The sequence below is a fragment of the Diuraphis noxia genome, unplaced genomic scaffold (genome assembly GCF_037042655.1).
Source record: "Diuraphis noxia isolate RWA-SAM2 unplaced genomic scaffold, SU_Dnox_SAM2 contig0002, whole genome shotgun sequence".
NCBI lineage: Eukaryota > Metazoa > Arthropoda > Insecta > Hemiptera > Aphididae > Diuraphis > Diuraphis noxia.
This window is the reverse complement of record NW_028301712.1, coordinates 43,638,340-43,661,281: the sequence shown is the minus strand read 5'-3', so window position 1 is coordinate 43,661,281 and position 22,942 is coordinate 43,638,340. Positions and strand designations below refer to the sequence as shown.

Genomic DNA, 22,942 nt, shown 5'->3' with positions numbered 1-22,942 from the left:
TATGCCGTCTATACCTATATTATATAGCATTGATTATATTATTTTATATCTAGATTCTAGGTTAACCTAACCTTGTTTTATCTGTTCTTTAATCAATATAGGCTTATAATAGGTATGCATGGCTGCATAGACAGCATTAGACGACACATAGACGTATAAATGTCTATGATGTTAAATACTTAAATGTTAGTCACTCGAAGAAGGAAGAACGCTCCCGACGTATGTTATTGAGAAACACAGTCGATCGCGTCTCGCGTGATATAGAAAACCTGCCATTACACCACCGAAGAAACACCATTAGAACAAAACTGACAAATAATGAAAATGGATTTCACTGATCCCTTATAGATTATAGTTTGAATTACATCATCCAAACACGATTCGATGTACTTACTTAAGCCTGCACCGGCATCGGTCGATTCCAGTCCCACAACATTTTGTATTTGTGTACTTATAATAACTCATAGGCGTTCGCAGTCCTCTTTTTCAGGGTATGCAGAAGGCTGACAATGACGTACTCTAAAAGGTATTTCAAGCTTGTAAAATTCTGATAGGTACCTTCTATGTATCACAATAGATAAATATTGAAATATTTACTTGTTTAATTTAAAAAAATATATTTTAGGTAACAAATACCATGACAAAATACAAAAAGTATAAATTTTACAAATACTTGGTAGTCGATAACTGATAACTGGATGTTTCAATTTTCCAGATTTTCGTCCTTAAAGAGCAAATCCACTTGGTACTCAGGGGGTACTCAAGTCCCTTCGAAATCAACTTCACTAGCCCGTGAAGGTCTATAATATACTCTTCGTCTTCACGACTTCACACTTCCTAAAAATCACAAATAATAATACTCTTCAATATAATATTTAACATAAAAATTAAAACAATAAAATAATAAAACAGAAAAATACTATCGAATAAAATACTATAAAATATGTAATATGCAGTGGCGTATTTTGGGGGGTGTCCTCCATGTCTTGACACCCCCCCGATATTTAAAAAAAAGTCCTAATATATTGGACATTAGTGTTGTCACTTATTTTATAGTATACTATTTTTATCAAATGTAAAACTTCTTGTCAATTCCTAACATATTAATTTGTTTAAAATTAATTCAATGTCTTTTCACATTATAGTAAATCATAGTAAAAATTTTGTTTTTGAGGTTCAATAAATGTTGACAACCCCCGAGAAATCACCCAAAATACGCCACTGGTAATATGTGTAATAGAATTTTTTTTATTATAAATTAGAATGTAATGAATGTACATTAAAACAAATTAAGCAATTAAAAAAAAATATTCCTGAATATAAAAATATACATACATATTTTTATAGCTAGTTGCAAGACTATTTTTTTTTTTGAAAATATTAAAAACAATTTTAAGTAGATATTAAAAAGTGGGAAAGTGGGTATCGCTCTGCTGTACATTAGGTGGGGGGAGGGGGGTGGACCTCTGATTAGAGTAGGTTAGATTTAAATGCAATGATAGGTATTATTGTTTACGAAAAACAATTCTGAACGGAGATGATTTGTCAGTCTAGGTCCTAGACTCTAGGATATATTATATTTAAATATTGTCATATATTCTATTTTGAAAAAAATATTTTATTTTTCAATTAAGACGCATTTTGCAAAAGGCATGGTTAATCAATTTTTCCAAAAACATTGCATGTAGTTATCATAATTCATAATACCTTATATTATCATAGATATACATATACCCGGTTTGAGGATAAATCGTTATCATCACACGATTTCATAAAAATTTAAAACTCAAGCGCTCAAAACATATTTTTCCTATAATGACGCTTCAAATTTCCTCTATAACTATTTGAAGCAAAACTTATGGAAAACTTAGTGTTGAATTCTATAACCTTAGATATAAAAACAAACAATATTATGAATTTTGAACTACAAAATAATTTGCTTAAATAAATAAATGGTTTTGACGAATTTTTGTCAATATTTGAAATTCAAATGCCAATAAAAATTTAATTTGAATTTCCGGTGGACATTTTTTTTGTGATAAAGATTGAAAAATTTGTAAGGAATCTTGTATTAAATTTTCAAATCTTAGATTTAAAAAAAAAATTTTTTATGAATTTTTAGCATAAAACAATTTGCGAATTTTTGTGATTTTTACGTATTTTGTCAAAATTCAAAATTTTAATGCTTATGAAAAAAAATTGTGGCAATGAATTTTTTTTTATTTTTTAACTGCTATTGCAAAAATATGTTAAGCGAGTATTGTATTAAATTTTCAAGATTTTCTACCCAAAAAATAAATTTTTATCGATATAAATTTTAAAAAAACTAATAATGATCGAAAATTGTATATGCCTATGAATAGTTTAACTTAAGTCGAACATTTTTTAAAATTGCATGGTGGATAAAATATACTTATATAAACATTCGGTGAAAATTTCATGTATCAATGGTCATTTGTTTTAAAGTTACATCAAAAATCAAAATCGATTTTGTCGAAAACTGAGTGTGCGTCAAATTTCCCGTTTTCCCCCTAATTTTTAGTTTGTTTATCCCGATTATTAAAATAATATTAAGAATTTTTTACTTTTGACCCCCAAAGTACCAACTAGATTCACTTTCTGATCGAATAAGGTACTGAAGTCAAAAATCAAAGCACTTTTACTGCCCCAAAACGTGATGACATGTCTGCAGACACAAAAAAAATTTATTCATGGTTTTAACGAATTTTTGACAATATTTGAACTTAAAATGCTAATAAAAAAAAATTGTGCCTCTGTATTCTTATAAGTTTTTAATCATGATAAGAATAAATTATGAGGAACTTTGTAATAAATTTTCAAGTATTTTGATTGGGCCAAAAAAATTTTATCGACACTTTTTTTAGCTACAATAATAACAACTCATAAAGAACCTTGCATGTATAAAATTTTCAAGTTTTTTTGGTCGTCCAACATTTTTTTACCGACACTTCAAAAAGAATTTCAGTGGTCTATAAATAACTCAAAAAAAGTCAAAATTTAACTGTATATAGATAATACTAACATAAACATTTGGTAAAAATTTCAAGTATTTACAGTGATTAGTTTTTGAATTACAACCATATGAAAAAATCGATTTGGTCGAAAACTGATTTTGCGTAAAAATTCCCGTTTTTCTGTTATTTTTTTTTTGTTTTTCTCGATTTTTTTGAAAACTGTTGGAAAATGTTTACTTTTGACCTCTATAATGCACCAAGGATCTTGACTTTTACATCGGAAACCACCCCCAAAGTTTGAAATCGAAGCATTATTTCGACTAGTTATGCTGTACACAGACACACAAAAAAAAAAACACATCATTGTAAAATCAATACATTCATCACTTCGTTCAGAATCTAAAGCGATTAAAGAATATAACATATACATTATTATATTTAATATGGGGGTACTAATTTTGACTTTGGAGATGTTAAGCACCCTTTGCAGTTAGCACCCCCGGGATTTAACATGTAAAGTAAATGTTAAAAGTTAAAATATACCTATATTAAATATTAATAGACACTAAGACTTTCGGTATATGTTCTCGTGAAACCCCTTTCATGCTCAGAGAGACCAGTCCTACTTGGTTTTTAAGATAACGTTAATAATGCGATTGAAAATTAATTTTGTTTATTCGATTATGTTTTATCAACATCAATATTTACGTTTTAAAAGATTATCAACAATTTCTAAACTATAATGTTTTTTTTTAAACCTAGAATATGTGCATATACAATATACATCATTCTAACTACATAATACTAACAACTATTATAGACATTTTAAACATATAATTTTTTTTATAGCCCACTTACGTCTAGGCTACACGGTGAATTCCACTGTCATTTAAAACCTGTATGTTTAAATTGGGCGGGCTATACGATTTCGCTACGAATTAATCCACCGCGAAATTCATCTAGCGGATTTCACGGTGATTATCACTCTGCGAGGCAGAAATCAGTATCACAGCGAATTCGCATGTCGGGTTAAAATAGTATGGTAATAATCACGTACATTACACTGGCCCCCCTCATTGAACCTTTTACCCAAAAAACTAGGTCACGAATTAGCACGTCATTAGCATGTATTTGCACGACTATATATAGAATTTGCACGACTTTTTTTTACGAGTTATTTATAAAAAACTATGAGGGGGGCTGGCGTAACGTTACCTCAGCCCCCCTCAAGTGAAATAATCACTTTTTTACTAATTTTTTTTTACCAACCTTTAGCACGCATTTGCACGACAGTCGCCGAACCCGACAGTTTTCCCTTTTCCCGGGAAAACCCGGTTTTCACTTTCCCGTATTACCCCAGCTCGCCTCAAAAAGGAAATAATCACTTTTTTACAAACTTATAAGTAAAATTCACTCATAGCAATCTTGTAAAGTACTTGACTAAACTTCAAAAGTATTCAAATACTTATTAAGTAGCCAAGTATGTATTTTTAATACTTTTGAAAAATTAGGTACTTGAATAAATCAAATTTTCAAAAATATTTGTTTTAAAAATCAAATTTCAATTTTTAAAATGAATTTTATATTGAGTTTATACATTTTCTACTTTAATTTAGATCACATAAAATAAATGTAAAATACGAAAATAGGTTCTAAGTATTTTAAATTATCTATAAATACTTGTTTTTGCTGAGTATTTTAAATACTTTTTAAAATATGGATTTGTATCCGTACATGAATTTTTTTTCTAAAGTATTTTTCTACACCCATCGACACCCTTTAGGAATTTCTCACAATTTTTATGGTCGGATAGATATGTGCATGGATAATTTTTATTTTATTTTAACGTAATTAAGTTTAAAAAAAAAAACAGTTTTGAAACTTTATATTTTTTTGACCTTAAAACTATGAGAAATTATTAAAAATAAACTATGTATTATTTTCACCATCATTAAAAATAATTCATTATTATATAATATTATTATGTAAGATATAAATGTTTTATGTTGGTCAATGAATTTTACTTTAACGTCGTAGATTTTTGTTTTTGGTGATAAATACGAAACATCAACAATCTGTACACTTTTCATTTATATGTTATATCTACGTTCTACATTCTACCTACAAAGAAAAATTACATTGAATATATTTTGAAGAATTTAACTATATAAAACCATATAAAAAAATCGATTTGGTCGAAAACGGGTTTTGCTTAAAAAAATCCCCGTTTTTCTGTCATTTTTTTTTGTTTTTCTCGATTTTTTTGAAAATGTTTACTTTTGATCTCTATAATGCACCAAGGATATTCACTTTTACATCGGAAACCACCCCCAAAGTTTGAAATTGAAGCATTATTTCGACTATTTATGCTGTACACAGACAAAAAAACATCACAACACACATCATTGTAAAATCAATACATTCATCACTTCGTTCAGAATCTAAAACCATAATTGTAAAACCAATAGATGCATCGTTCACTGTTCACTCAGAAATGAAAATTAATACTTCCTCGTTGAGCATATACGAAAAATAGTTTTGTTAGATATAATTTACTACCTAGTAGTTTTATAAGCTTTTACAGGTCAAATTTCTACATTTATCAAATTTAAAATTATTTTATAGTTAAAAATTTATAAAATTTTCTACTTTTATAGCTAAGGACTGAAAAATTAAAACAAAGTTTTGCGTAAATAGGTTATAAATGTTATAAACAATTTGAGATGACAGATGGACGATGGTATAAATTCTTATAAAATGACCTGTGATGGTAACACGCTTAAAGATCAGCGACAGCGAGGAAGCCAGAATCAAATGCAACTACTATATAAAATATCTACTATTATACAGAAAAATAATTACCCAAATATCAGGCCAGTATATAGTTTTATAGGAGTGAAAGTACTTATTTCACGAACTAGATGGTGGATTTAGTTAATTTGAAAGCAATAAATAGGTAAATTTTAATTTATAATTGATGAATTAATAAATCATTTCTTTTGATACTGGGGAAAGGGTATAATTTATATACTACCTATAAATCGTTAAATAAGTCATCAAAATTAATCAAACACACATTATCAATAGGATGTCAGCATTACGCAACATTTGTTTCTCTCAGACTTACGTGCAACATAGATAAAAAGAAGTCACATAAAATCATTTTTTTTTTATGATTTTTTAATAACCTATTAGAATAGTAGGTGTATTGAGTGGCAACTAGCAAGGGTGGAAAGTGAGGTAATTAATTCACAGTGACGTATTCCCAAGATTGAAATTTCCTTCCTGCATGAGTCACACAAACTATTTTTCGTCAAACCTCTGCGTTCATCTATCAGTATTTGGTTATGCAGAGGATACGGCGGAAACGCCCAGCACTTCTTGGGGTTTCCACTGTACTAGAAGAAAAGGTCACTCCGCTTCAACCGTCATCGAAATCTAAATAACGTTCGTCGCAGATGTGACAAAAATATTATAATTGATAATATTTATGAGAGTTGAACGTTAAACATATCAGTTTTTATTTTGTTATTATTTTACTATAAAAATTAAAAATTAAAATGGTTAGGTACTTATTGAATTATTTTGTGACAGTATATTTAGACAAATCGGTGTAATGCACTCTAAAAGCTTATCCTCTATAATTTTTGTGATGTGTGATTTTATTCGATAACTCAAAAATATAACTTCCTCGGTTCCTTGCTATATAATTGGTATTTTTAATTGTAATAAATAACACTTACTTCATTATAAATGACTCGAAGAGATGTTTGTTCATCCTGTGCCCGTTGTTTACAAATATGTTTGAAATAATCTTTCTAATGCCAAATGGTTTTCTGGATGTGAGTTTCATGACCCATCATCAGAAAAACTTTCGAAGTGTCGTTGTTTAATCCTTTGCCTTTTGCACGACAACTGAAAAAGAAAATAATATTTAAAATATAAACATATATAAGTAGTAGGTATTAACTAGTAAATAGTTACTAATAAATTCTAAATTACATATTACCAATTGGTTTAAACTATTACTTATTTACACAACCATTTAGAATGAAATCTATGCTAGTATACAGCAAGATTTCTGGTCAGCAAAATATGGTTATTTTAAATCTATATTAGTCTCCTTGGATGACAATATAAGTTGAAAAGACATAAAACAATTTATTTTTAAATTGAATTTATGACTTGAAAATATTTTAATATTTTAAAATAAAGAAAAGGAAGGTAGGTAATTTTTATAATGAAATATTATAGTTGATTGTTTAAAATTATTAAATTTAGCGGGTTGACCCCCCCCTTTATATGTGCCTGCACTACCTATGTAGAATACTTTTCACTTTTATTACCATAGTGTATGTTATACATTATACAAGTATTTCGTAACTACTTAATTTAATTTAATTTAATTAATAACAAAATATTGTCAAATAAAAATTCCAACTACCTGTTTATTTTGTAATATAGGTACACTCAAAGGTGGGCAAGTTAATGAAAATAATTAACTCAAGTTAAGTTAAGAGGATTCAAGATCGATAGGTTAAAAGTTAATATAGAAAAAATATTATCTTAACTCAGTTTTTTATTTTTTTTTAATTAGTATATAAATCACATAAAGAGTGATTAGTGAATGTGTAGTTCTAGTTTCTAATTTATAAATTATAAAAAACAATTTTATTGAACTTTTATCATAACGTACACTGTATATACCTTTTTACTTTTACATTACTATTATTTATTAATTTAAACTATACTCGTCTTAAATTAATAATTTAACAAATATATTTTATATCGTATAGCAATCAAATGTCATAATATGTAAACATGAGTATGAGTACATGACCTTCATTAATATAAGTAAGTTATATTACATTAAACATTTCTAATTGCAATTCGCATAATATATATAATTTACGACTAAGTCCTTTATAATTAAATATATAAAACAAAAACTTTAAAACCTTTAATTATACATTTTATTTGCATTATTTATTCAAAATATAGAAATATTTATTATACTTTATACTAATTTAGTAATATTTACATATAAACGAAAAATTTCAAAATGTTTTTAACTTGATGCCTGATGGATTTTTTTTTAAATCAACTGAGAAAAGCTAAATTTTTTCAACTGTACATTAAACTTGTTAAGTTTATAAGTTGATTAGAAAATAAACTATCTAGTTAATTTTGTTTAACTTTTTAACTAGTCAATGGCCATCTTTGGCTACACGCCGTACACTAATATGTAAATCGTTGTAATTTCTATTTTCTATGTGATTAGGATGAAGATATTATTACAATAATATTTTTTTTATTTGAATTAAGCCTCGGCAACTATAGCCATTGGCAACAATGACTTCAATTCTAAATTATTTACATGTTATATAAGTTACATACATAGATATATAATATTAATAAATAATATTTAATATTATATATCTATGGTTACATATTAAATACTATTGATAAGGTTGGACTTACACAATAATATTATAGGTACAACTTATTTGTAATTTTTGACTTGAAAAATCCAATTTTACATGATTGTATATTTGTATATGTATATAAATTTTTATTATAAATTTTAGTATACATTAAAATTAATGAATATTGGATAATATTATATATAGTGAATTATAAATAAATTATAATATGTAATGCAATTAATTTTGCTAATTTTGATCTTTAGCGGGAAATATAAATTTGGTGATCTTAAAGGCTATATTATATAGCTGATCTAGATAGCCAAGGGGATTTAGTTGACAGGGGAATTAATTGACTTGTGAGAATCTAGTTATCACAGGGGATCTAGATAACCATGGGGATCTAGTTGGACAGGGATCTAGGTGATACGTCACCCGTAGATTTATGGAGAACTCGAGAGTCGAGAGTAGTGGTGACTGACAGTCCCTACTCCCTCTGACTTGCCACTTGTCTCTTGCACTTCTTGCAGTCTTGCCTGTCATCCGAGTTATGGTAATATACTAATATGGTCTTGGTCCTTGTTTCCAGAATTTCAGTTCATTGAGTTCATTCTGTTTTTTCCGCAATGTCAACAAACTAGTATAATATTAATACATTTTAATTTTAATTCAATTATTCAGCACTTCAGCGGCATTTGAAGTTGATAACAATTACGGATTAAGACACCATAAACTACGGTCTTAGCTTAGTCCGTTGGCATACTGACCTCAACAATAATTACTGAATCTGACCATCAAAGAACAATAAAACAAAGAATTGAAAGTGATTAATTAGTTCTAATCAAATTCTTTAATTAAGCAGGTGTTGGAGGATTGGTGAGCAGATTGTAGATACCTACATAATATTATGTTTTCCTACTGTATGTATGATTTACATTTTGAACATATTCAGTTTTTGGGGTGTATCTAATGTGCTAATATATTATACCTATTATGTGTCTTGCAGTGTGTTATGATTTTGATTTCAATAATTGTTGAAAGAAATTGTACGCGGTGGTACAATATCGTCTTGAGAGTAATTCAAATTGCCTATGCCACAGTTGAGTTCACCTCAAATAACAATTTTTACAATTGTACCCCTCATTATAATTTATCATTTTGTAAGTAATATTGTTGATTATACAAATATTATTTTATTATTTTACAATAATATTCTTTAGAAATTATTTAACTTTGTTTTCATACTGTGCACTAAAATAGGCGTTTTTTTAATAAAAAATGTGACATTTCTATCATAATATTATGAGTAATGACTGCTGGTGTTAAGTTGTGGATACCTGTTATTATTATTTTTTCTTTTCATCTAGTTAAATATTTTTAAAATTAAATCAGTATTATGTTAAGACTGTTAAGAGTTATTGTAGAAAATTAAATTTAAATATTTTTTAAAAACAATTTATTGGATTATTAAACAAATGGTATACAAAATGAATATTTGACGTGCTTACAAGTCTGAAGTGGATAAATTCAATAATTATAGTTTTTAATAAGTATAAAGTTATTTAAAAGAGAAAAAATTGCATATAACCATAGGTAACGACTTGTAACAAGCACATGGTTAATAATTAAATCCAGACATAATTGTATATTTTAATACTATTATTTTGTAGATATTAAATTATTTAATAGCCTCAAATCATATGCCTAAAATTATAAAGGATAGTTTCCAGTTTTTTATAATTTTTATGTGGTTAACTTGCTATGTTTCAATCATATGGTTATCAGAAGGGCTCGGGTTGTTTAGAGTTTGTTTATTACTATAGAAAACTATTGAAAATCTCTTAAATGGCAGTTGGAAAGTTATATAGAAAAATTAGTAATCTGGTTACATCTAATTATCTAAATCCATAATTGTGAATAATTTAAAGATCTTCGAGGATCAATTAATTTCATTAAAATTGTTCATTTTTTTTTTTCTAACAATATAATATGTATAGTTATCTAAGTAAATACAAAATTATGGAGTTAAATAAGTAACAAACAATAATTAATGTATAAAAAAATATGTTGCTATTTTATATATTTTTATGGTGTACTACAGTGCATATTTCAAGATTTATGAAGTTACCAATATAATATAGTTATTTTTAGTGCTTATAAACTCCAAGACTAAGACTGGACCTTTGTTTTTAGAATATTTAGATTCACCCCTTTGTTGATAATTGTTAAGCAATTATTAATATTTATTTATGTATAGAATGTAGTTTACAATGTAATGGTTTTTTCGTATTAGTATACAATGTAATTAATTATATTACTATGTTGACTATATTTACACAAAGCTTAAATGTAAAATCTGGAAATGGAGAATAAAATACTTAATATGGCAGATTAAATATTAACATAGTAAAAAAAGTGCATATTTTAACAGATGTCTAATCAAATATCAAATTGTTTTACATTATTTATTATGTCAATAGAAATATGTCTGACACTGAATACAGCTCATCAACAGACAGTGACAATAACAATGTGTCCCCTTTTTTCAACCGTTATTTGGGTTATCCTCAAGGATTTGATTATGATCTTCATGTTGAAAGCCCTCCACTTTTAGAAACGGATAGTTCTTCAGATAGTGATATTATTCTTGATGATAATCAATTGTATTCTTCATCTAGTGATGTAAGTTTTTAAAGTTCATTAATAATTTATTTTATTTTAATTTTAATTTTTTAATTTTAGTCAGAAGATTTAAATCGTTCAGATGATGAATCATCTCTAAGTTCAAGGAGTTCATTTATATTAAAATTGATCAAACAAAAACAGATTAAAAAAATCAAAATTAATTCTTCAAAGTCCAAACATTGGTGTCTGCCCAAAGAATTATATAACAGGTTTATTACAAGTAAATGTCTTATTAAAAAAATAAAATAATTAAGATATTTTTAGAGAAATTGGCCAGTATAACCACCGTGCTCAGTGGGGTTATAATTTCTATCAATCAGTAGTAGCTGTACATAAACTCAAATTGAGTAAGCAGCTAAAAGGCCATCAAGGATGTGTAAATTCAATTGACTTTAATAAAACTGGAGACATGATAGCTAGTGGATCAGATGACTTTAAAATATGTTTATGGAATTGGTCTAATGGAAAGTGCTTACTCAATTACAATAGTGTACATACTCAAAATATTTTTCAAGTAAATTAAATTATTAGTTTATTATGTTTTATGACAAAAAATTCTGTTAATATATTGTCAATTATTATTTCTAAAGACTAAGTTTCTCACAACACAAGGAGATACCCAAATTGTATCAAGTGGACGGGATGGTTTAGTTGTGTTGTCTAATGTAGATAATTATGATGAAATATTTAGTAAAATAATAGCACGCCATGATTCCTCTTGTAACCAAGTTGGTGTACATCATGAAACACCATATGTAGTTCTCAGTTGTGGAGATGATGGAATCGTTAAAAATATTGATATTCGTGAATCTCCTATTACTGAAAATAAAAGAATTACCAAGTAAGAAATATACTTAAATTTGTTTAAATCATTAATAATTTAAAAAATACCTACATTTTTTTTAAATCTTAAAAAAATGTTAAAATACTTGAAATTCTAGCATTTTATGATCTTTATTTTTGCTTCCTTGTATGAAATATGTCATAGGAGGAATTATAAATTTATTGATTTTACAACGATGTAGTTTTATGTGTCTGTCATCACATTTTAGGGCAATAAAAATTATTCAATTTTTTTATCTTACCTTCTTAATTTTGTTGTGATTTAAAAATATTTTTGTGTATATTTGAAACTTTTAAAGTATATATTTATTAAAAATTAAATATTTTATTTTATACGAGTACCCATGCAATCTTCAAATGCATCTTTAAAAAAAAAATTAATTCAACGCCTTATGCATGTATTACTTTATTTACTAATAATAAATTAATTTATAGCAATAATATCATAAAATATATTTAGTTTTATAGGACTTTTTGCTCAAAATTGTTTTTCATACTTATTCAATGATTTTTTATCATTGAATTCAAATTTAACACACCCATACAGTGACCCCCTGTACTCAGTACATTTGAGAGGTACTTATCTCTCTGCCTTTTTTTACTTGAATCTAAAAATTTAACAATATAATTTATTTTATTAGAAGAAACATGCGGTACCATAAGCCATTTTGTGTGTGGTGATATGGTAGGGGTTATTTTTATACATTGTGTTTGTAGGTTTATAAGTTGATAGATAGGGTTGTAACACTTGTAACATGTGTTTACATATGTGTGGCAAGGATATGTTGTTAAAAGTCCCGGATGGTCACTGATCCAGGAGATATCAACTGCGGCCTCCAGCTGGTACGTAAGCTCAGTGCGTTTTCACAGATTGAGTGTGAGGCCGCACTTCACCAAGCCACACACACAACAATACAATTATTAATCATTGATTAACAATAATTTATCAGTATTTAAAAAAAAATTAAACTCTGATAATGTTTTTCTAAATAATAAATAAAATATAATTTACATGTCTATTATTTTATTGTTTAGTATACTACATATCAAAAATGTTCGTGGTAGTTGTATGCATCTATATGGTATTGACATTAATCCTATGAAGCCATATGAGTTTATTGTAAATGGTGATGATGAATATATCAGAATGTACGACAAAAGACAACTAACCGTGGATCCAGTTAAACTATTCCATCGTGAGCTAAAAAATACTAAAACAGAAAAAGTAAACAGTTTATGCAATTATACTTAACACGTTTTAATTAAAATGTTTAGTATTTTTAATTTTTGAAATAACTTTTGACAGACTGATACTAATAATAGAACGGACAATAGTACTAATAATAGCAATGATAATATTGATGTTGGTGACGTTGATCATAGTGCTGTTGATGTCGTTGACAATAATAGTGATAGTTCTAGTTATATCCATGTTGATTCTGACTCTGATATGGAGGAGATTTCAAGTTCAGAACCATATTATAGACACATTACATCTGCTGTTTACAGTTATTGTGGAACTGAAATTTTAGCTTCTTATAGTGAAGATGACATTTATCTATTTGATGCTCTTGGTCGATCAAATTCAGTATTACACAATTATAGTGGCCATATAAATAAAATGACTGGTATTTAATTTTATTTATTTTAGTAAAAATTATATTTAGAGTGTATTGGCACACTGTTTTTTCTTTCTGGCACTCGTATAACATGGAAAAAATGCATTCATGCAATAAAGTAAAATCACTCATTATAGAAATATATTTTTGAGGGTATGATATTTATCGATTTATCTAAATATTGTCTCAAAACAATTAAATATCTATATAAACCTAAAAAAAAATAAAAATATTTTTATAATCAAATAATAATAGTAAAAACACAACTGATATGTAAAACCCTGAAAAACATCTTCTATAATTTTTGTAATAAGTAATTTTACATCAATGAATTTATCAAGCATATCTATGTTGTACGTAGGGCTGAAAAAGAAAAAAATTATTGTACTGACATTCTCTTAATGGTTTCTTATAAAAAGTGATGATTTGTATTAGTCTAGTTTTATACTTATAACATTTGTCTCTTTTATTTAAAGCATATCTTTTTTATCATTTTAGTAGTATCTGTTTTTATATAAATGCTTCAATAATTATTGTACATACATTTCTAAATGTTAATTCTGGTTCTAGTCAAAGGAGTTAATTTCTATGGACCAAGAAGTGATTACGTAGTATCTGGATCAGACTGTGGATTTATGTTTATATGGGATAAAAAAACTGAAGCTATTGTCCAAAGAAAACGTGCTGATAAAAAAGGATGTGTAAGTTACATGTTCTTACCTTGAAAATTATATTATTTATCATAATTTTTGTTATTAGGTTAACGTATTAGAAGCACATCCACATATACCAACCCTGGCAACTAGTGGTTTAGATAAAACTATTAAAATATGGGAACCTTTAAATGTATCTCAAGGTCCGAATAAAAACATGGTCAGATTGGTAAATTTATGACTTATACTGGATGTAACAAAACATCTGACAAATGAAAATAACTTGTTAATTAATATTTTTAAATATTTTATATCATTTATTTTACTAACGCTTCTTTCCATGACTATAACATTTTTAATACTGAATATAAAAAAAAAATATATCTGATACATTTTTTTTTACATTTAAAACAGCCTGTTGGTAAATCTGGTTTTTAGAAAAATATTGATTGTAAAAACATAATTTACATAGTCACATAGTTTATTTTAAAAAAAAATTTGGGGGGACAAGGTGGCCGAGCGGTCTAACACGTTGGCTGTGGCTCAGCCAGACTGGGTTCGATCCTCGACCATTGGGCGACATTTTTCTCCAGGCAAGTCACAATGTCCGGAGAACAAGTGCCGCCATCCTCCACTCTGGGGCATGACAGAAACCTACGGGTGCCCCAATAGAAATTCTGCCAAATAGGCGTCAAAACTAGGCCTTCGTGCCTATACATAGCGTCACACGAAAAAAAAAATAGTTTTTTTTACATTTTTTAAAATCTCATTATTTTTGTTAAGTATTTAGTTGTAATAACTATTTTAACTTTTTAAAATATTATTTAAGAAATTATATTTAAAAAGTAGGTACTATATGAATATAATAAGGCCTATTTATAATTTTTTTTTTTTATTTTCAGTATTAAAAAATAAAAAATGTGTTATATATGTAGCACACAAGTTAGTAAATTATATATATATATATATATATAAACAAAAGTTATTTATTGTCAGATCTTCCTGTTGCACCCTGTATATAATGTTTTTAATAAATATACATACATTTTTTAATTAATTAAAAATCTTATATCTTAGTTTTAGTTTTAGTTTTCATAATCTAACACTAAGGTTCATTTATGTTTCATAAGCTTTTTGTGTTCTCTTCTTACAGGTATGGCATATAAGGTCAAAACCCATTTGACCAAATATCATAGAGCTTAAGAGCTAACACTATTTAGCCAAAATTTCATAATATAATTAACCATTATATATTTGATGTTTATTTTTTAAGAAAAATGTTATTAAAATTATTTTTTGGTTACATATATTATATAATAAATAGTATAGGTGATGATTATATTATTTAGGAGAGTTGAGTTTTAACACCAACCCTCTTAGCTATGGGACTGCATGTAAACCAAACAAAAAGATTTTGACAAAAATAAGTTTTTAATTTAAATTTAGAATTAGTTAATTAATATATATATTTTTTTTTAGAATATCGCTAAAAATTTAATTGATGGAGAACGTTACCTAAGAATATAGGTCATAGGAGCATACAATATTTGAATGTGAGTTCCATATATTTGCATACCTGTTATAAGTATTAAAAACTATGGTGAATCCAAAACTAAATAGAGGATTATAAGTTTTTAAAATTGAAAATGAGTTCATATAGAATAAAATCATAGCTTGTCCTAATATAATAATTTATATTAACTGAAAAATAATTTATTTTAATTTCTGTCATTCAATATTTTATTTGATACTATGTTATATAATTATAATAATTATTAGAGTTCAGATTTTAACGAGTGCATCTCTTTTTTATAATGCCTGACTCAATGCTTTTCAAGTTTCAAATATGTGTTTCAAGTACATACTAGTACAATTTATTTTAATTTTTCACAACTTATGATGTACTTTACCATTTTTGATCTATTTATAGAAATATAACAAAAACAAATATTATTTCTTTTAAAAGTACCACGTCGTAATTTCATGATCTTAAAGTTGGATTTACCTTAATAGCCACACTGGTTCATAATCACATTGAACTATTGCATAAAGCTCACAGATTTTTGATAATTTAACATAGGTCAATCTTTTTTTTTTTGTATTACTAAAATAAATTTAGTTAGTGCATTTTTTGGATTTTTTAGGTTGTAAAAGTATTTATTATTATTATTTCATTTTTATAGTATTATTAGTACATTTTAGTAAACTATGAATAACCAAAGCTTAGAGTTTATATAATTTGTGATTTGTTAATTATTATGAAGTATGAATAAAAATAGTAGAATTAGCCATGTATCATATCGAACGCTGAACATTAAATAATAAATTGTTTGTTGCAATTTTCTGTATTTATATGGTATATTATAATTTATAGTGCATATTTCAAGATTAATTATGTTATATTATAATTCTTGTTAGTGCTAAAAGTTAAATAAACTCTGTTCATAATAATAAATAATAACTATAAAAATTGTTGTAAAATTTAAATTTAAAATCTAATTTTTAAATGAAATTACTAGAGGAGATTGAAGAGAAAATGACTGTTATGTACTGGAGCCTAGAAGTGTTATGATGCTTCCTCATGATAGATACATTAATTATGGATTAATAATAATACTACAATTATTTCTGTATAATATGCATATTACTAAAATATGACATGTACTTAAACCTAACCTCTTTTGATTCATAGACTTATGATACAAGAAAATGTTTAAATAGAATATACATATTACATATAAGCTTTTTTGTTTACTTATTTTCCTAAATTAGGTATCATTAACTATTTCTGAATGCTGATTGATAGTTAATTTATTGTGTTGATGAATTTTTAAATATCATTTCAGATAAATTGCTAGACTGGTAGACCGCGTAGCTGCTCATCACTCAGATGCTCACAAGTATTTAATGGATTATGTATGAATACAAAAATACCAATACTATATTATTTTTGTCTATGTTTTTTATTTTTGTTTTTTCTCACTGTAAAATAATGTGATATAATGTTATAATTACAAGGATACAAATAAAAATTGTTTGTATAATTATTTTTTAATTCTCTTTAGTACATTCCAATTAATGTTGAAAGTCTTGTATAATATTTTAACATTATTAAACCTAGAATAATTGTATAAACTCCTTTGATAGCGATTATAGACCAGGGATCAATTAAAAGCCAAGCAGCAAGAGAGTCTATAACCACTGAACGGTAAACAGACAGTAATAGAAGAATGCTGACAACAACAAATGGTGAACATTTTGATTGTATTTTATTTAAGTCATGTCTGGACCATAACCAAACTAATGCAGCAGTCATTATATGATGCATCTAAAAATAATTAATATATTATAATTAATATTTTACATTTTACATATTTATTGAAAAAAGACCTATACTTAAGATATATTTTGCAGTTTATCATTTATAAGAGCATTAAGACTTAATAACACTTATTTATATAAAAATATAACTTAAATATTAAGAAACTAGTATTGATTCATTGGAAGCAAAAATATTGCTAATTTAGTAGTAATCTTAATTTCTATAGACTTTTTAACTATTAGTTAGGTACTCTTTAAATTTTCTCACCAAATTTATATTAGACTCTAAGCATTTTTGTGTATACTTCCAATCAAATTCAGTGCCTCTTGCACCTACCCATAAGAGTAGAAATCGTGTCAACAATATTTCAGCACCCGCCCAGCCAATGCCAGCAGTCATTACCTTGGCATGCCCTTTGCCAGGTATGCTTTGCAATATAACATATATTCCAGCAATATCTGCTAAATCAACAGAGCTTTTGAAAAAATTCTAAAAAAAAATATATTGTTAAAAGACCACCAATTATTAGTCATTTAAAATTAGTATGAAAAAAAAGGATAAGAACTGCATAACATTACCGATAAACTCAATGTGGTTATAGATGCTTCGTTGGCCGGAAAGAATGTTGCTAAAATTAACATCTTGCATAGTTGGGTAAACGCATAGATAATGCCACCTTGTATGCACTTCCAAAATGCTCCATATTCAGATCTGAAAAAGAAAGCGAATGAAAATTACAGGCAGCGGATGCACAAAATTTTGTTTACTCACAGATTTGCGTATTTGTACGTTAAATAGTGTGGAACGTACAATAAAGTCACACAATTACCAAAATGATACAAAGTCATTTTAAGTTAAATCAATAGATTTGCAAGCTAATATGGAACTCCCAGACACCGAACTACCGAAGTTTATCTAAAAATTTTAATACATCACAGACCACAAGTGAAAAAAACTAAATCTATTCGGCAGTCACCCCCAATCAAGTGGAACTAGTGGAAGACGCCAAGACGGAACTAAATAAAAAATAATAGTGCGGTTCTGTGCTAAACGGCCTATACGCCTATACTGAATTGAATGAATTGATAGTCGCTAGGAGTCTTATGTGCATGACCGACATGGGTGTTTACAATTTTTACATAGATATTATCTATATTCTATGGAGTCTATAAATGTTTAAGTCACAGATATATAAAAATACTTTTAAAAATATTTTTATATATCTGTGGGGTGGGTAGTTGTCAGAAAAATGATAAGAATATTATTTAACCATGATTTATACCAGTGTACCAGCAGTGATACCAACGTGAAAAAAAATCATCGCAATAATAATTACAGCATACATATAAACATCACTGATGACAAAATCTTTTTACTTTTTAGCACTATACGTCCATAATCTAATCTATATTCTATACCTCAGATTAAATAAAATTATGTAATAGATAATAAATTTTTTAATACAATTAACAATTGTGGCATTTCTGAATGTTAAAGAATTATTAAAGTTGAATTTTTAGATTTTACTAGATGGATTCGACATAGAATGAATTTGTTTGGAACTTAACCATCCAAATTTTCATCAGCAAATTAGCTGTGTTATTTAGAACCTATAACAGAAAAAAAAAAACAATTCTAAAAAATTTTAAATGTTGATTATGAAAATTGAAAAAAAATGTTAACGGGTACCAATGAGTGATAACAATAATATGTCTCTCATTCTTCATAAATATAGCATATTTGTACATATTAAATACAATATAACACGGAGGTAAAATATAAAGTAAAATTAATTTTTATTACTGGAGATTCCTTATGTATAAGTCATACTATAATATACAGTAAAATAAGTTTTATTACCAGAAATTTCCCATGTAGAAATCATAGTATAATATAGACATAGGCGTGTCCAGGCCTCCATGGTTGGGGAGGCCATTTATAAAATTTAAATGTTTTACTTACTTCAATGATCTGTATAACCTAACCTACCTATAATTTTTTTATTTATTTATCTTTTGTGTATTGAACTTATGGAGAACATTATAATAAATGAGCTAACACTCCTGCCATAGACCAAAATTTGTTTTTATTTTAAAAATAATGTATTTCCTCCTTGTCTTTGTGATGTTCACAGTAAAATATTTTTAAATTGTGTAACAGAGTCACTATTTCTTGAAGTGTAAATAAAAATATCGAAAATGATAAAACAAATTTAGTATTCTGGAATAATATGCACAAAAAAGTATTTTAAATATTTAAAAATCATTTCTCAAAAAATGTTGGGGAAGTATTTGTGTGCTTAACATGATTATCTGTTTTAAAGTTTTAAAAAATACAAGTAGGTTTGATAAACATAAGCCCGAAGATTATAACAGATTAATCCATATATTGAATTAAAACTACTCAAAATTTTAGATGATTTTTGGAATTCCATTAGCATTGAGCCATTGACGCTCAAAGTACATATAATATAATATTATTATTATTATGTATTAAATATTATTTGATACGATAGTTAAAAATTATGGTAAAAGTTGTTGTACATTAATTTATTTCTCTTATGTGACCCTACTGATTTGAGGTAGGTTCGTGTTATCAGTAAATCGAAGAAGTGCTCCATCTGGTTTTATATAATCTGTGGTATAACCATTATACTTTACCGCCGGGTAACCACTCTTATCATTTTTCTGACAACTACCATTTTCCGAATAATATTATTACTGTTCTATGCTTAGATCATATAAGCTAATAGCTTAGCTTATATCATGACAAAATAGATCTATTTTGTCATGGCTTATATGGTCGAAGGTTCTATGATTATAATTTATAATGAATACATTCAGCATTGATTACATAATTGGATTTTTAAAAATAAAACGTGTTAGGTATAAAATAAATGTATAATATAGGTATCTCCTATATTACTGCATTCTATTTTACCAACTGCCAACTATCAATATTATAGTAATATAGTAGTTTGCACTAGTTCGATATCGGTACTTCAATTTTTAATATTTTATTATAATTGTAATCTGTATTTAAGTCTAAAGAATGATTATTTAAATCCGTCCTGTATGTGTGCTTAAGCTGTAGATTTAGTGCTTTAAAACTCAAATGATATCCAATGAACTGGATAAATTACTAATTTATATCAATTGTTTAATTTTTACTGGAATTTCGTGTCAAAAAGTAATATTTCTACGTTTACTTACGATATCGACACTGGTGGATTGTAAGCATGGATGAATTGGATTACGAGAAGAGTAAAAACTATTGGTCTAATATCCCAGCTTCGGTGAATGGTATGCTCGGCGGGTTCTCCAGTTTGACGAATAAGGACATCAAAGATTCTGAGCTTTTCCTTAAGAAATTGTTTCAAATGAAAGACGGACCATCCAATGGTCGAGTGTTAGATTGCGGGGCCGGCATTGGCAGAATAACCGAAAACCTCTTGTGCAAACACTTCAAATGTGTTGATATGCTGGAACAGGACGAAAAGTTTTTGGAGAAAGCCAAACAAAAATGTCGAGGGATTAATGTAGAAAACTTTTATTGTTCTGGTTTGTGTTACACAATTTGTCATAGAAGGATTAAGGAGTGAATAATAATATCTATGATCACTTTACTCAGGATTACAGGAATTCACGCCTGCTGACAATCAAAAATATGACGTTATATGGATCCAGTGGGTTCTTGGTTACATTACAGATGTTGATTTGGTAGAGTTTTTAAAAAAATGTAGGTAAGAAAAATTCAATTTTTTTTTAAAAATAAAAGTTACTGAGGAATTGATGTTTGTACTTCCATCTTGTTTTGGGCTTAAGTAATATCTAATTATACAGTATTTGATTTTTGTTTTAGTAAATTGTTAAATACAAATGGCATTATAGTTGTTAAAGAAAATATTTCTCAAAACGATGAAGGAGAAGTAGATTCAGAAGACAGTTCGATAACGAGGAGCTTAATACAGTTCTGCATTATATTCCAGCAAGCAAATTTAATATGTAAAGCAAGCAGAACACAAAAAAATTTTCCATCAGAACTGTATAAAGTTGAAATGTTTGCATTAAAACCAGCTGATCATCAATCAAGTTCTTGATAAATATATATGTATAATACTCACAAATATAACTCGTGATCCTTTCAGTCTTTTAAATTGCTGTTTATAATTAATTAAGCTTGTGTGTGGACAATGAGTATTTACATTTATATTTAATTTTTAACAAATTATTTATTTATGCCAATATCGATATAATTTTAATCATCTATTCCAGCGGTTCTCAACCTTTTTATAGCCACGTACCACCTACACAATTTGAACATTTTTATGTACCACCTGACAATTTTTTCGCTTATTAATAATGTATACGTTTATGTTATGTGTATAGAATTTTGTTAATAAATTAATTTTTTATAAAGGTAGATATTCCTCACGTACCACCTATGAGCTTTCCGCATACCACAGGTTGAGAACCGCTGATCTATTCTATCATATAATATTTATAATGCCAAGTGCCTAAGTCTAATACATACTTGTGGGTTTGATTTTTTGGTATTAACAGATTTGCACACAATATACAATATTTGTGTAAATAAGATTTTTGTTCCTTGGTATAATACCAATAAGTCACTTCATAAAGACATCTGCATTCCAGCCTTGCCAAAATCACCTACAAAAAAACTCATAAAACATTCAGTACTCACTCTAATCCTATAATCATCCAACTTTCATCTAATCAAATTCCAGGTAATCCACCCAAGCGTTTGATAAGGAACTGGTGTAGGGACCTACTCTCTCAGTCTCTCCTTAATTCACTTTCCACGGGGTGCCGTCCTTTTCTGCCAATCAATCATCATCACATGTACTTATTGTATAACTGTAAATACAGATTGTAAATATAATGCTTTGTCAAATAAAAATAAAAAATAATAAGATTATATATTGACTAATATGCAAAATTATATGTGATTATTTGTCAACTCAACGTACATGAATTAAAATATTATTTTTATGATCAACATGTTTTTAATGATTAATGCCAGTTTGTTAATTCATAATACCAAAAGGGTATAATTGTTGACTTGATTATTTTTTAACATTATAATATAAATAATGTTATAATGCAAATATTTATTTGTTTTATTATCTTTAAAAATATGTATATATTATTTAATATTTATGATTCCTTATAATTAATGGATAAATCATAAATAGCATTTATTGAACTAACTCATTAAGTTTATTTGGATAGTTCAAATTGTTAGGTTCACACTTTACTTTGAACGAGTAAACACTTATTTTAAGGATTTTTTTAGAAATAGAATACCATACACATTGAGTAAAATATAAACAAAATAAATGTATAAGGATTTCATTATATTTTCAAATTAATGACTATAATAGGCTTGTTGGTATCAATCC

General features: G+C 27.0%; 3 protein-coding genes across 3 annotated transcripts; 2 read left to right on the top strand and 1 right to left on the bottom strand.

Moving 5' to 3' along the window:
• The first annotated feature begins 8,893 nt into the window (after positions 1 to 8,893).
• On the top strand, positions 8,894 to 17,245 carry LOC107163773 (DDB1- and CUL4-associated factor 8). Its single transcript, XM_089219922.1, has 12 exons — positions 8,894 to 9,318; positions 9,405 to 9,558; positions 10,879 to 11,080; positions 11,141 to 11,292; positions 11,348 to 11,597; positions 11,674 to 11,924; positions 12,962 to 13,151; positions 13,233 to 13,554; positions 14,116 to 14,246; positions 14,305 to 14,427; positions 15,678 to 15,751; positions 17,045 to 17,245. Exons 3-11 carry the CDS (start codon positions 10,883 to 10,885, stop codon positions 15,723 to 15,725), a joined length of 1,665 nt encoding a protein of 554 aa, XP_089076048.1. The 5' UTR covers positions 8,894 to 9,318; positions 9,405 to 9,558; positions 10,879 to 10,882; the 3' UTR covers positions 15,726 to 15,751; positions 17,045 to 17,245.
• On the bottom strand, positions 17,143 to 18,750 carry LOC107163774 (BOS complex subunit TMEM147). Its single transcript, XM_015511350.2, has 4 exons — positions 18,292 to 18,750; positions 18,099 to 18,231; positions 17,788 to 18,009; positions 17,143 to 17,526 (listed from the first exon to the last, which is right to left on the bottom strand). Exons 1-4 carry the CDS (start codon positions 18,366 to 18,368, stop codon positions 17,260 to 17,262), a joined length of 699 nt encoding a protein of 232 aa, XP_015366836.1. The 5' UTR covers positions 18,369 to 18,750; the 3' UTR covers positions 17,143 to 17,259.
• A 1,491-nt stretch (positions 18,751 to 20,241) lies between these two features.
• Ntmt (N-terminal methyltransferase) lies at positions 20,242 to 21,676 on the top strand. Its single transcript, XM_015511340.2, has 3 exons — positions 20,242 to 21,080; positions 21,151 to 21,262; positions 21,382 to 21,676. The coding sequence occupies exons 1-3, from the start codon at positions 20,759 to 20,761 to the stop codon at positions 21,617 to 21,619; spliced, it is 672 nt and encodes a 223-aa protein (XP_015366826.1). The 5' UTR covers positions 20,242 to 20,758; the 3' UTR covers positions 21,620 to 21,676.
• The last annotated feature ends 1,266 nt before the right edge of the window (positions 21,677 to 22,942 follow it).

Bases quoted from the DNA above. Each gene is read 5' to 3' on its own strand.
- LOC107163774 (XM_015511350.2), bottom strand. From the start codon at position 18,368: ATGACTTTGTATCATTTTGGTAATTGTGTGACTTTATTGTACGTTCCA. The intron at 18,010-18,098 runs GTAATGTTATGC...ATTTTTTTTTAG, and splicing joins TAACCACATTGAGTTTATCG to AATTTTTTCAAAAGCTCTGT. The intron at 17,527-17,787 runs GTGAGAAAATTT...AATTATTTTTAG, and splicing joins TAGAGTCTAATATAAATTTG to ATGCATCATATAATGACTGC.
- Ntmt (XM_015511340.2), top strand. From the start codon at position 20,759: ATGGATGAATTGGATTACGAGAAGAGTAAAAACTATTGGTCTAATATC. The intron at 21,081-21,150 runs GTTTGTGTTACA...CACTTTACTCAG, and splicing joins AGAAAACTTTTATTGTTCTG to GATTACAGGAATTCACGCCT. The intron at 21,263-21,381 runs GTAAGAAAAATT...TTTTTGTTTTAG, and splicing joins GAGTTTTTAAAAAAATGTAG to TAAATTGTTAAATACAAATG.
- LOC107163773 (XM_089219922.1), top strand. From the start codon at position 10,883: ATGTCTGACACTGAATACAGCTCATCAACAGACAGTGACAATAACAAT. The intron at 11,293-11,347 runs GTTTATTACAAG...AGATATTTTTAG, and splicing joins CCCAAAGAATTATATAACAG to AGAAATTGGCCAGTATAACC. The intron at 13,152-13,232 runs GTAAACAGTTTA...AACTTTTGACAG, and splicing joins AAAATACTAAAACAGAAAAA to ACTGATACTAATAATAGAAC.